The 11,842-nt window shown below is 38.2% G+C and overlaps 1 protein-coding gene across 1 annotated transcript; it reads right to left on the minus strand.

The window, feature by feature from the left end:
- On the minus strand, positions 1 to 6,021 carry LOC127632740 (ATP synthase subunit beta, mitochondrial). The gene is made up of 10 exons (XM_052111486.1): positions 5,855 to 6,021; positions 5,011 to 5,184; positions 4,734 to 4,908; positions 2,643 to 2,764; positions 2,237 to 2,421; positions 1,286 to 1,444; positions 1,061 to 1,183; positions 716 to 928; positions 419 to 620; positions 1 to 266 (listed from the first exon to the last, which is right to left on the minus strand). Exons 1-10 carry the CDS (start codon positions 5,958 to 5,960, stop codon positions 169 to 171), a joined length of 1,557 nt encoding a protein of 518 aa, XP_051967446.1. The 5' UTR covers positions 5,961 to 6,021; the 3' UTR covers positions 1 to 168.
- Positions 6,022 to 11,842: the final 5,821 nt, after the last annotated feature.

The raw sequence follows: 11,842 nt of genomic DNA on the forward strand, positions 1-11,842 counted from the left end.
AATACGACAGATTTTATTTCCATCTTCTTTAATAATTGGAAACATTAAATAGAACTTTCAGGATGACCAGCAATAATATAAAGATACAATTTGTATTTGAATGTGACGTTACAAACCAAGTGTTCCTCCCTCTCATTCAGCCCATCCCTTACACATTAAAACAGACTATTACGAATGCTCCTCGGCCAGTTTCTCTGCCTTCTGGACGACCTCCTCGATGGGTCCCACCATGTAGAATGCCTGCTCGGGCAATGCATCGTACTCACCTAGGGAAAGAGAGAAGCAAAATGAGCAACAATGAACAAAGGCAAGAAAGAGATAGATCTAGACCATTATGTAACTATTACAAGTCAGAGTAAATGCTAGATATTATAGAAACAACAACAATACAAAATTAGAATATAAGACCAAGACTTACCACCAAGAATAGCCTTGAAGCCTTTGATGGTGTCTTTTAGGGGCACCAGCTTGCCCATGTGTCCAGTGAAGACTTCAGCAACCTGGAAGGGCTGGGACAGGAACCTCTGAATCTTACGGGCACGAGCCACAGTCAGCTTGTCCTCCTCAGACAACTCGTCCATACCCAGAATAGCAATGATATCTTGCAGGGACTTGTAGTCCTACAACAGACAATTAAAATTACGTACGTAAATTTTGAAATTGTACTTCAAAAATAGGGAAAATAAACTAGAGGAATCCCATCGTTTTGGCTCACCTGGAGGATCTTCTGGACACCACGTGCTACGTCATAATGCTCAGATCCAACAATATTGGGGTCCATGATACGGGAGGTGGAATCCAGTGGGTCCACAGCGGGGTAGATACCCAGCTCGGCAATGGCTCGAGACAACACAGTGGTGGCATCCAAGTGAGCAAAAGTGGTAGCAGGGGCAGGATCAGTCAAGTCATCAGCTGGCACATAGATGGCCTATTAAAAGACAACAGCATTCTCATGTCAATCTTTGACAATTGATTGACATTGATGCAATCTTAGAGCTTCCACAAACAGCATTACTAGTAAAGACAACAAGTGGGAGCTTGTTCAAAATGAAATATATACCTGCACAGATGTGATTGAGCCTTTCTTGGTTGTGGTAATTCTCTCCTGCATGGTACCCATGTCAGTGGCCAGAGTTGGCTGATAACCCACAGCAGAGGGGATACGGCCCAACAGGGCAGACACCTACAGATCAGAATTGGAAAGAAACCAATTAAACCCTCAACACAGATAAAGCAAAACAAAAAACACAAAATTAGACTTGCAAAGTATGCATTAGTCACTTGCCTCAGATCCAGCCTGGGTAAAGCGGAAAATGTTGTCTATGAACAGCAGCACATCCTGTCCCTCCTGGTCACGGAAGTATTCGGCAACGGTCAGTCCAGTCAGAGCCACACGGGCACGGGCACCTGGGGGCTCGTTCATCTGTCCGTACACCAGCGCTACCTAATGGAAACAATAAGGACCTGATAACTTCCATTCCAAAAGGTTGAGGAATTTTAAACTAGCATATTTTAAAAGAATATTGCACAAAACAAAATGTAAATTTTCTCAGGATTTACTCACCTTCATGCTATCCAAAATGTGTATGACTTTCATCAATGAAGCGGAGAAGTACCTCTACTGGTCCATTCAATGCAAGTGAATGGTGGCTAGAACCTTGAAGCTCCAAAAAAAAAAAAAAAAACACAAAGGCAGCATAAAAGCAATCCATACAACTCCAGTGGTTAAATCCATATCTTCAGAAGCAATAAGAAACAGATCAATAAAGACCTTTTTTTTTCTTTTCTTTACTATAAATTGCCCTCCCTGCGCAGCCGGTAGGCAATATGGAAGAATGATAATTGACAAAAACAATATCAGAATGTGAAAGTGAAGATTGACAGTTATAAAGGACTTGAATATTGATAGTTTCTTACCCACATCTTTAATATTGCTTCTGATGACAGATTTAAAATCACTGGAGTCAAATGTATTACATTTTTGTTACATTTATCGAATTCACTTGCATTGAATGGACCTAGAGTGCAGATATTCTTCTAAAAATCTTTGTGTTCTAAAGTCAGTCAGTCAGTCAGTCAGTCAGTCAGTCAGTCATACACATCTGGGATGGCATGAGGTGTACATTTTTTGGGGTGAACCATTCCTTTAAATGTGACTTAAGAATGAAGTACAACTAGGTACAAATGTCAAATGAGTTTTAGTCTTGGGTAAATGGAAATTGCAGGCGTAAGTTACCTTTGAGGTGGTGTCCTTCAGGTTGATGACACCAGACTCAATCATCTCGTGGTAAAGATCATTTCCCTCACGGGTTCTTTCTCCCACACCAGCGAACACAGAGTAACCACCATGAGCCTTGGCCACATTGTTGATCAGCTCCATAATCAACACAGTCTTTCCCACACCAGCTCCACCGAAAAGACCTAAAAATAAATGAAGGGGAAGGCGGTGCCACCAGTTAATTTGTAGCCATGATTGCTACAATCACCACAGATTTAAGAGTTCAGCAATAAAATGTTATGTGTGTAGAACAACATCCCAACCCTTTATTAGACAAGGATACACAAGTCTTTCTGTATATTGTTGAAAAGCCGTAACTTGTCAGAAATGTACAAATAGAAAAGCCTGCAGGTTGATTACGTACCGATTTTACCACCCTTGGCATAAGGAGCCAACAGGTCTACGACCTTTATTCCCGTCACCAGAATCTCCTGCTCAACACTCATGTCTGTGAATTCTGGGGCCTCAGCATGGATAGGAGCAGTCCTGTGGAAAAGATCACACTAGTCATTCACAATAGTCAACCAACAGTAACCGTTCGGTGCACAGTATACTTTGGTTAAACGCAAATGTAGGTGTCTACAGAAAGGACACATATACACGCATTTATCTAAGCATGCATACTCTGAACTTGACTTGCCACGATATCGTAATTTTCACACCGGTACAGTGTTCACGTTCAAACCGACTAACACTGGTTTTGCTGCAGGTTGGACACAAAGTGGTACAATGGGGTAATTTTCATTAAGCATTAGCCTATACAATAATGCAAGGCAGCTTGATTTCAAACTTGGGACTTTATTTTTAATTTATTTTAACTAAAAATTCATATGAAACTGGAAAAAGATGAAGAGCAGTTCAAAGTGTGGCGTTCAACTTTTTGAAAGATGGCTTTTCAACAGTTGTGAAGGGCAACATCTCTTTGGCAACAAGCCTAATTCTCTCCATCATGGACTACCGGTCAGGTATTTAGTTGTATGGGCAAACATCACTTATTGTGGGTTGTTGCGGGATTATGTTGGTGTTTTATTACCTTTCATCCCAGGACCCAGTTTAGCTGCTTCGGAAGGGCAATGACTTTGTGTGTGAATACATTTGTTTTGTTCCCTCCTGGGCCTGGGAGATATGCAAGAAATACGTTCACGATATTTTTATAAAAAATAAATCTCTCAATATCTAATTACATCGTCAACACCCCGGCTGATCAGGATCGGAGAATATTCTTGCTTTAGTGATTTTGCATTGAAAATTTTATTCATTTATAAAAATAAAAAAAAAGGAAAAAATTAAACCAAAAAGGCATTTCTAAATTCTAATAATGTGTGAAAAAGCTAATGAAATAAGTATCAGTCTATGACAACAGGAGGAAAATTACGAATACAAATTAAGATCTAAAAACATTATAATTATGATAATCATTGAAATATAAATCATGGTTCGAGGTGAACGTGTGTTTGTATTTAAATCACAGATAGAGATGTGAGTGTATGCATGTACGTACATATATATATATATATATATATATATATACATACACACACACACACACACACACACACACACACAGTACTGTGCAAAACTTTTAGGCACTTGTGAAAAATGTTGCATAGAGAGCACCTCTTCAAAAATAATGACAAATAGTTTTCATTTATCACTAAAATGTCATACAAAGTCCAGTAAACTTAAAGCTAAATCAATATCCGGTGTGACCACCTTTGCTTTAAAACAGCACCAATTCTCCTACGTACACCTGGACAGTTTCACTTGGTTGTTGGCAGATGGGATGTTCCAAGCTTCTTGGAGAATTTGCCACAGTTCTTCTATCTATTTAGGCGGTCTCAATTGCTTCCATCTCTTTATGTAAACTCAGACTGACATGATGTTCAGTGGGGGGCACTGTGGGGGCCAATTTCACAACAGTGTTGTCCCTTGTACGGAGTAAAACCGGTAACACTGTGGCAACCCTATTCTGAGCGCAAGAATGTGAATGCACCTGGAATTATTTGCACTAATTTGTTGGTCCACAAGGTGGCAACACAAACAGTAGAGCCATTGCTGTAAAGCTCTAGATGATGTAATCGCCACCACACAACAGGAGATGAAGGTGGCAACAACAACAGTGGATGTGCACGTCAAGAGCGCGTGTAAGGAGGTCAGTAGATACCTGCATTTTTACAACTTAAGTCTGAAGGAATATAAAGACATCTTTATTGGTCCAAACTCCTGAAGATAAAGAGTCCAGTATCACATGGAAGTCATAGCGCACATGGGTTAAATCAAGATCAATGAAGTATACTTTTGAAAGGCTAGAATTTGACTGTACACAGACGCCAAGCATTCACGTCCTAACTTTGTGCTTTACAACTATGCATCAGTTGGTATCTCAGAAGAGCAATGGTTTACTTTACAACTGGTTTAGTGATAATATTTGACTTTTGAAAGATTGTGAACTCACTGTTTTGTAGAAATTGGTCCCCTCTCATCAATGGGCTCACCGATGACATTCATGATCCTGCCAAGTGTCTCAGGGCCCACAGGGATTCGGATAGGGGCACCAGTGTCAAGAACCTTCTGTCCACGCACCAGACCCTCTGTACCATCCATAGCAATTGTGCGGACTGTGTTCTCCCCTATAGAAAAGCACAGAGATGACCATTATTGCAAGATCTATGCACAGCCTAAAAAGTTACATAATGACTTTCAATTGTAAACGTTCAGAGGCTAAGTGTTACCTAGATGCTGAGCCACCTCCAGGACTAGCCTGCTGTCACGACCAGCAACTTCCAGGGCATTGAGAATGGGGGGCAGATCCTCGTCGAACTGGACGTCCACGACGGCACCGATGACTGCGACGATACGTCCGCTGGCGGCGGCGACTGCTGCGGCAGGAGCGGCATAATCCCTGCCTGAGGAACAAACACAGCTCGCTGAATATCACAAGCAATTAGCACATTAGCCCATGATCTGTTTGAAACTAATAACTTAAAAACCTTTAAGAGACATAAATAATGAAACTGGAAAACCTTCAGGTTATATCAACAAATTGTTCATTCAAACTGTCTTGACTGATCAAGTAATCTTTCAAACAACAAACCAAGCAATGTTGTAGACAGTCATTCAAACTCTAAACGCGTCTGCATACAATATTTGCATTATATGTTTGTAGTTTAAGGGGGTAAAGAATCATTTATGAGCATAAATATCCCTAAAAGGTCCTTGCATTAACTTGTGATCTTATTCCACAAGTTTATCTGCACCATGACCTCGCGAGCTCAGAACACTGATTGCAGCGCTTGCCTTTTCTCCATGACACATAAAGGTCATTGCTATTTTATAACAAAACAGAAAATGTTGTCATTACATAATTGAGAAAATCGTTATGGTAATGCATTTAAAATTACGAATCAGCTTGCATCAAGTCATCACGCCGAAAATAATTATTGAAAATAGTGACGTTAAAACTTTGCGGCCTGTTCACGCTATCCGCATGCTGCCATTCTCGCGCCGGCGGTGACGTTGCTGTCAGAAGAGTGGCGTTAAACCCAACGATTTTAAAATCCAACGAATTCTACTTACGAGAAAACAATGCTGCTGGAGCTCCATTTAGAGCCTTCAGGGGGGTCACCCCGGGCTTGAGAACCTGCAGAGCACCGGTGCAGCAGCGTCCCACTGCTCCTAACATTGTTACAATGGCTGAAGGTGGAACGGGCCGTGGCTCTTTGGCGATATATAGTGCCGGTCGAGTTCAGCACTGCGCATGCGTGTCAGACATGGCGATACCGTAACTGAGCGTCTGCGCATGCGTCAATATTGAAGGACAGACTCTGCTCTGGACTGGACTAAGCATCGTTTAAAGTAGAGTGAACTGAGAAAGCATGTGTGCTGTGTGTATACGTTAAACTTAAACAATGAACCTAAACTATGACCTCGTGTATTTTGGTCAAAAGTATCTCGTTGATTCAAATATAATATTGCATTTACATAATATGAAACGCAACGAATCAATCGCAATGGCTCAGTATATTATAAAGCAGAACACGTTTCTTTTAGATGGCTACAGGTGATATTATTGTATGGTTACTATATATTAATTAAAACCGGAAATAATTTCAAGTGCAAACGATCTTATCACGTAACATTCAATAAAAATAATTCTCTTAAAATCCATAGGGTTATCATTGTCAGTGGCAATACCCAGCCTGTTTTGCATGGCTGTGACCACTAGGTGTCGTTGTTGTATATACTGATAACTCCGCTTTGGCAAAATGGCATTATGTTACAAAGGATATATCAGTACACTTATGTGTGACAGTTGTTGACCAGTTGCTGTTTCCATCAAGAAACTTTTTTCTTAATGTAAAACAGATGATTAATATACAGATTTTAGTACAATGTTGTGATTACTGTAACGATGGTCCACTATGATCTTAGAAGAATATAAACAGACATTTCTCTGATTGTGCACCCAGCCCTTAAATAAATATTCTTTTAGTGTAAAAATGTACTGTAAATTTAAACGGTATGTTGCATATCACACTTCCTGCTGACACCTATAAATTATCTGCCTTTGTAGATTAATGCTTTGAAGTGCAAGTGCAGTCTCATTAAGGCTATTTAATGATTCTGAAAGATCAATTAATAGGCAGTGAATTGGAATGAATGACATCTATGTGGCTGTGTACATGAATGTACAATGTCCATACACCCCAGATAAAGGACCACATACTGTATACTGTATATGTACAAAAATCTCTACTAAATTGGTTGTAAAATGTAAGATTTTGGATGATAATTACATGATAAGAGGGTTCATTTGCTGTTGTATGCTGGTAGGTCTTCACAAGAATTCAATGCATTGTTTATTTATGGGGACTCGCTAACTTTGAATGAACTGTCAGAAAATGTACTGTACATATCTATAACTGATAAAACAATATAAGTATGATTAGAATGAATATTGTGGCTCATACACACAATTTATTGAAAGCCTGTCAAAATCCACAACAGGAATATGACACAAATACATCACAGAGTATCACACCCTATTTTTTGTAAGCTTAAAGGGATAGTTCATCCAAAAATAGATATACTCTCATCATTTACTCATCCTCATACCATCCCAGATGTGCATGGGCATTTCTCTCTTCTGCAGAACACAAATGACAACTTTTAGAAGAATATTTCAGCTCTGTATATGACAGTTAACGCCCACTTTTATGATTGTCTCTCTGATCTTGACTGACCTGCTCTCTCCTTGCCATCTCACTTCTCACCACCACCAGGCCTACAGAAGTAATAAGGTAAAGTATGTGTTGATATGTTGTTGTGGAGGTGGTCAGATGCAAATGTCTACCACAGTGTGACATCACAATGTGGAGGAAGTAGAGACTGAGTCGTTTTGTCAGCTTGGTTTCAACAAATGCTCTTTTTGCAGTGAGGTGGAAGTTTTGAATTATGAAATATACAGTAAGATTTGATAGTAAAATGGCAAAAAAAAAAAATTATTCCTCATTTCATGACCCCTTGAAGTTTGTTATATTGGCTTCATCCTGATGCAGAGTAATGAAGGTGTAGCAAATGTTCAAGCATCTCAGAGACATCAGAAATTATGCTGTGTACACAGATGGTGCAGCAGTGCAACTGAACAAACAGGCCTGAACTGTACATATTTGCCCTGCACATACTCCTGTATGATAAGAGATCTCTCTTTTCTGTATGATATATATCCAATATGGACATGATCAGGGAGGTTTGATTTGATAAATCACTTATGCATCTGACAAAAAGGACACAAGCCTGCTTATACAGTTGTTTATATTCAGGTAGTAGTAACATCAGTCTCACACTCCACACCCAATCTGAACTTCACTTCACACAAACATCAACGCCTCCAGCGACCCCCCCTCCTCACCTCTCCTGCTACTCTACCCGCACTTAAGATATGTGACCCGATGTGTGGCAGGTCTTCTGGAAACTGAAGACAAGGACAGGCACAGGACCCAGACAGTGTTTCACCAACTTATCTAAAATCCTGTGCTGACCAGCAGACTATTGGTGCTCCCCTACCCACCCTGCTAGAACTGTATATACATCCAGAGTGATGAAAAGGGCTGTTAAAATCATTCTTGACCCCATTCACCCAGCACACTTCCTTTTCAAACTGTTGCCCTCTGGCCGGTGCAACAGAGCACTAAGAACCAGAACAGCCAAGCATAGGAACAGTTTTATCCTCAGGCCATCCACCTCATGGACAGTTAAAACTGCCCCCAAATACTTTCCTTTTGTCAGTAAAACCATGTGAAAAAATTAAATCCATATGTTCATACTTATATCCATATTTAATTTATATTTTTTAACATATCCTACCTCTTCTTCAATACATCACCTGCATATAACTGTATACCTGTGTAAGGGGGGTCCACCTATTGGTTCAATGGCGGCTTCCAACAGCGTGGATGAAGGTCTCCTGCGTGTTCTGTCTTATCAAGCACGTTCAGTTTGTTATTTCATTCCAATTACACAACAATATTATTCATTTTAAGATCCTCGTTTATTTTATCTGACTCCAATTATAAAAGTTTCTAAGGATATATTAATATTCTAATCTTAGTTATTACTATTAAATTTGATTTAATATTGAATCATCATATTTAACTCTATTTTATATTGTTCTCGTTCATTCGGATTCCTGTCGCTTAGAGAGTCTCGCGCCGGCCGTGAACGCGGATCTCATGGTCACAAATATGCCAGTTTTGGTCATTAAAACAGTAATTGACTAAATACTAATTAGATGGCTGCTCCTGCTTGCCCTTTTATCTACAAGTACTTTGTTTAGTCCCCTTAGATAGTAAACACTTGATTAGAGTAACATTTCTACCCCAGAGGTCACGACCACCACATTTACACAGATAGACCAACATACCCAAGTTAAAGTAGTTTTATATGATCATGCCATAGTTTCCTATGTACACTTTGCTAGAAAATATTACAATAACCAGAGGTTTAGGCTTCACCCTATTTAGGCTTGGTCGACACTAAACGGAAATTCCCTATTGAGCCTGTACACACTAAGTACACTAGAAATAATGCCTATTAGTTAGTGGGAGCTCTAAAGTCTCAGTCGGTGTGCCCCATGCTCCACTCAACCGGCTTTAGTCCGCTGCTAACCTGGTCAGAGATTTGCGGAAACAAGGACTTAACGTCATCTACTAGAGACAATAGTTTAAGAATCAATCATAATAAATTCAAATGTAACAGTTTATTTACCAGGTGACATAATACATTCATCAATCCAATTAGACAATAATAAGACGAATTTAAACAATTTATCAAGACATAAGTAATAAGGTTTGCATACCTGGTAGAGAGCCTACATAACAGTGTTGTGGGAGATCTGAATGCAGATTCCCTGAGCTACTTGCCAACCCTCCTTATGTACCAAACAATTCGATTGTTCTTTCAGGTGTGTGTGTTTCATGTTATTCAGAGTTGTATAGACCTTTGATTCTTGTGATTGATTAGGTCCTTTGATGTTTAAAAACAATCTACCTAATCTGCATACAGCATGTGGTCCCTGTGGGAAATTTGGGAGGGACATGTCTCTATTAGAGTGCAGGATTTTGCTAAGTTCTAAAATCTTAATGGAGATTTGTTTTTACTGAAAGGGAATGAGACCACTTTACCAGTTGCATTAAGACCTCTTGAATGACACCAAACATGTATGAACTGAAAACCTCTTACAGTACAGAAAAGGATTGGTCATTCTAACTTGCCCTTAGGTGAGATAGAGGTAAAATCTGGGATTTGCTTTTTATGGTCCTTCGCATGTAGGGAGTGTTATCTTGGATGGAGATGTTCATCTGTGTGAGAGTCTTTATGATGTTGGTTCTCGCAGAGTTCTTTGCTTTTCCCGGAGGTGATGCAGACAATTTGGTGCCAGTCTTACAACCTGTATATAAAATATTCAAACAACATTATTGCTCTATTGTATATTTATCGTTTTTCATCTGTTATATCTTATTTATTTATGTCTTATTTCATATGTCACTATATGTACATATGTTTAAATGTACGTTTGTATGTATACATGGTAGCATTTGCACTGGAAGCTTCAGTCACCATGACAAATTCCGTGAAATTATTCTGTTTGGAAAGTGTTGGCAGGAAGCTGTCATGTCTTCTTTCCTTATGTAACATTACAAATGCTTGAAATCATTTTTAATTTGCTAATGATTTTCATTATTTCCCTCATTACAGATTATTCAATCAGATAGTGGAATTCAATTTTGCTGTTGATGTCCCAAATGAGACTCATTTCCCTCAATTATTGAAGTCATCTGATAGTCAGGAAGGACAGTGGATGTAACTTGATGACATTGAGAAACACTGTAAAAACAACATGAAACAAACTACATCACATTTAGCAGTTGAGATTATAAGATTGTAAGGTAGGAGTGCAGCACCAGCAACCATTTGTTAACATTAGTTAATGCATCAATGAGTGGTGGTGGCGTAGTGGCTAAAGCACAGGGCTGGTAATCAGAAGGTCACAGGTTCTAACCCCATGGCCACCACCATTGTGTCCTTGAGCAAGGCACTTAACTCCAGGTTGCTCGGGGATGCATAAATGTAATGCATAAATGTAAAATGTAAATGCATTATATATAATGAACAAACAATTGTATATATTACAGCTTTTATTAAATGTTGTTAATGTTATTTAATAAAAATACAATTGTTCATTATTAGTTAACGTTAGTTCATAGTGTATTAATGTTAACAAATACAACTTTAGATTTTAAAAATATGTAAGTATATGTTGAAATTATCTACTAAATGCTGTAAAAGTATTTTTCATTGTTAGTTCATATTAACTAATGTTGTTAACTAATGTGAACAAATGGAAACTTATTGTAAAATGTTACCAAAACATCTGCTGTTTAAACATAAAAATGCATAACATACACAACGAAAACGTTTTTAAATATCACATATCTACAAATTTGAGATTTAAATACTTTATAAATTGTTCTTATCCATAGGATGTGCAGCAAAAAAAAAAAAGCAAAAGAAATTAACACTATATAAACACTAGTAAGCCTTTAAGTAATATTTATTGATAACATATTAAATGGCAAAACAAAAAAAAGAATATGAAATTTACATTATAAATTATTTGCATCTACAATATTCTTGTTTAAAGATTACTTATATATGCACATTTCATGAGTTTCAAGAGTCAAACAGCTTTATTTTATTATCTTCAAAAGCAAAACAATTCAATACATTCCACAATCACACATTTTTTAAGAGATTTTGCTAACCAATATAATAAATCATGTATAAATGTGGTATTCATGCCAAAAAAAAAAAAGTACATATTTGAGTGCTGGCTAAAATCAGTTAAAGCTGTACAACTGAACAAATCTATTCCCATAGCAATCTTTCAAATACGTCCAAATTTGTGTTATTTTTTTTTTCATAGAATCTGATTTCATCCCTTATTCTATCTGAAATTGTTCCTGATTTTCTAATACTGACGAGCTGACAGTCAATTTGCCATGT

This window comes from Xyrauchen texanus, chromosome 39 (genome assembly GCF_025860055.1).
Source record: "Xyrauchen texanus isolate HMW12.3.18 chromosome 39, RBS_HiC_50CHRs, whole genome shotgun sequence".
NCBI classification, from domain to species: Eukaryota; Metazoa; Chordata; class Actinopteri; order Cypriniformes; family Catostomidae; genus Xyrauchen; species Xyrauchen texanus.

What these genes read in the sequence shown, in the direction of transcription:
- LOC127632740 (XM_052111486.1), bottom strand. Translation starts at nt 5,960, where the DNA reads ATGTTAGGAGCAGTGGGACGCTGCTGCACCGGTGCTCTGCAGGTTCTC. An exon ending in GGACCAATTTCTACAAAACA is followed by an intron (nt 2,765 to 4,733) that starts GTGAGTTCACAA and finishes TCTTTTCCACAG; the next exon opens with GACTGCTCCTATCCATGCTG. An exon ending in TGAAGGACACCACCTCAAAG is followed by an intron (nt 1,445 to 2,236) that starts GTAACTTACGCC and finishes TGTTTCCATTAG; the next exon opens with GTAGCGCTGGTGTACGGACA.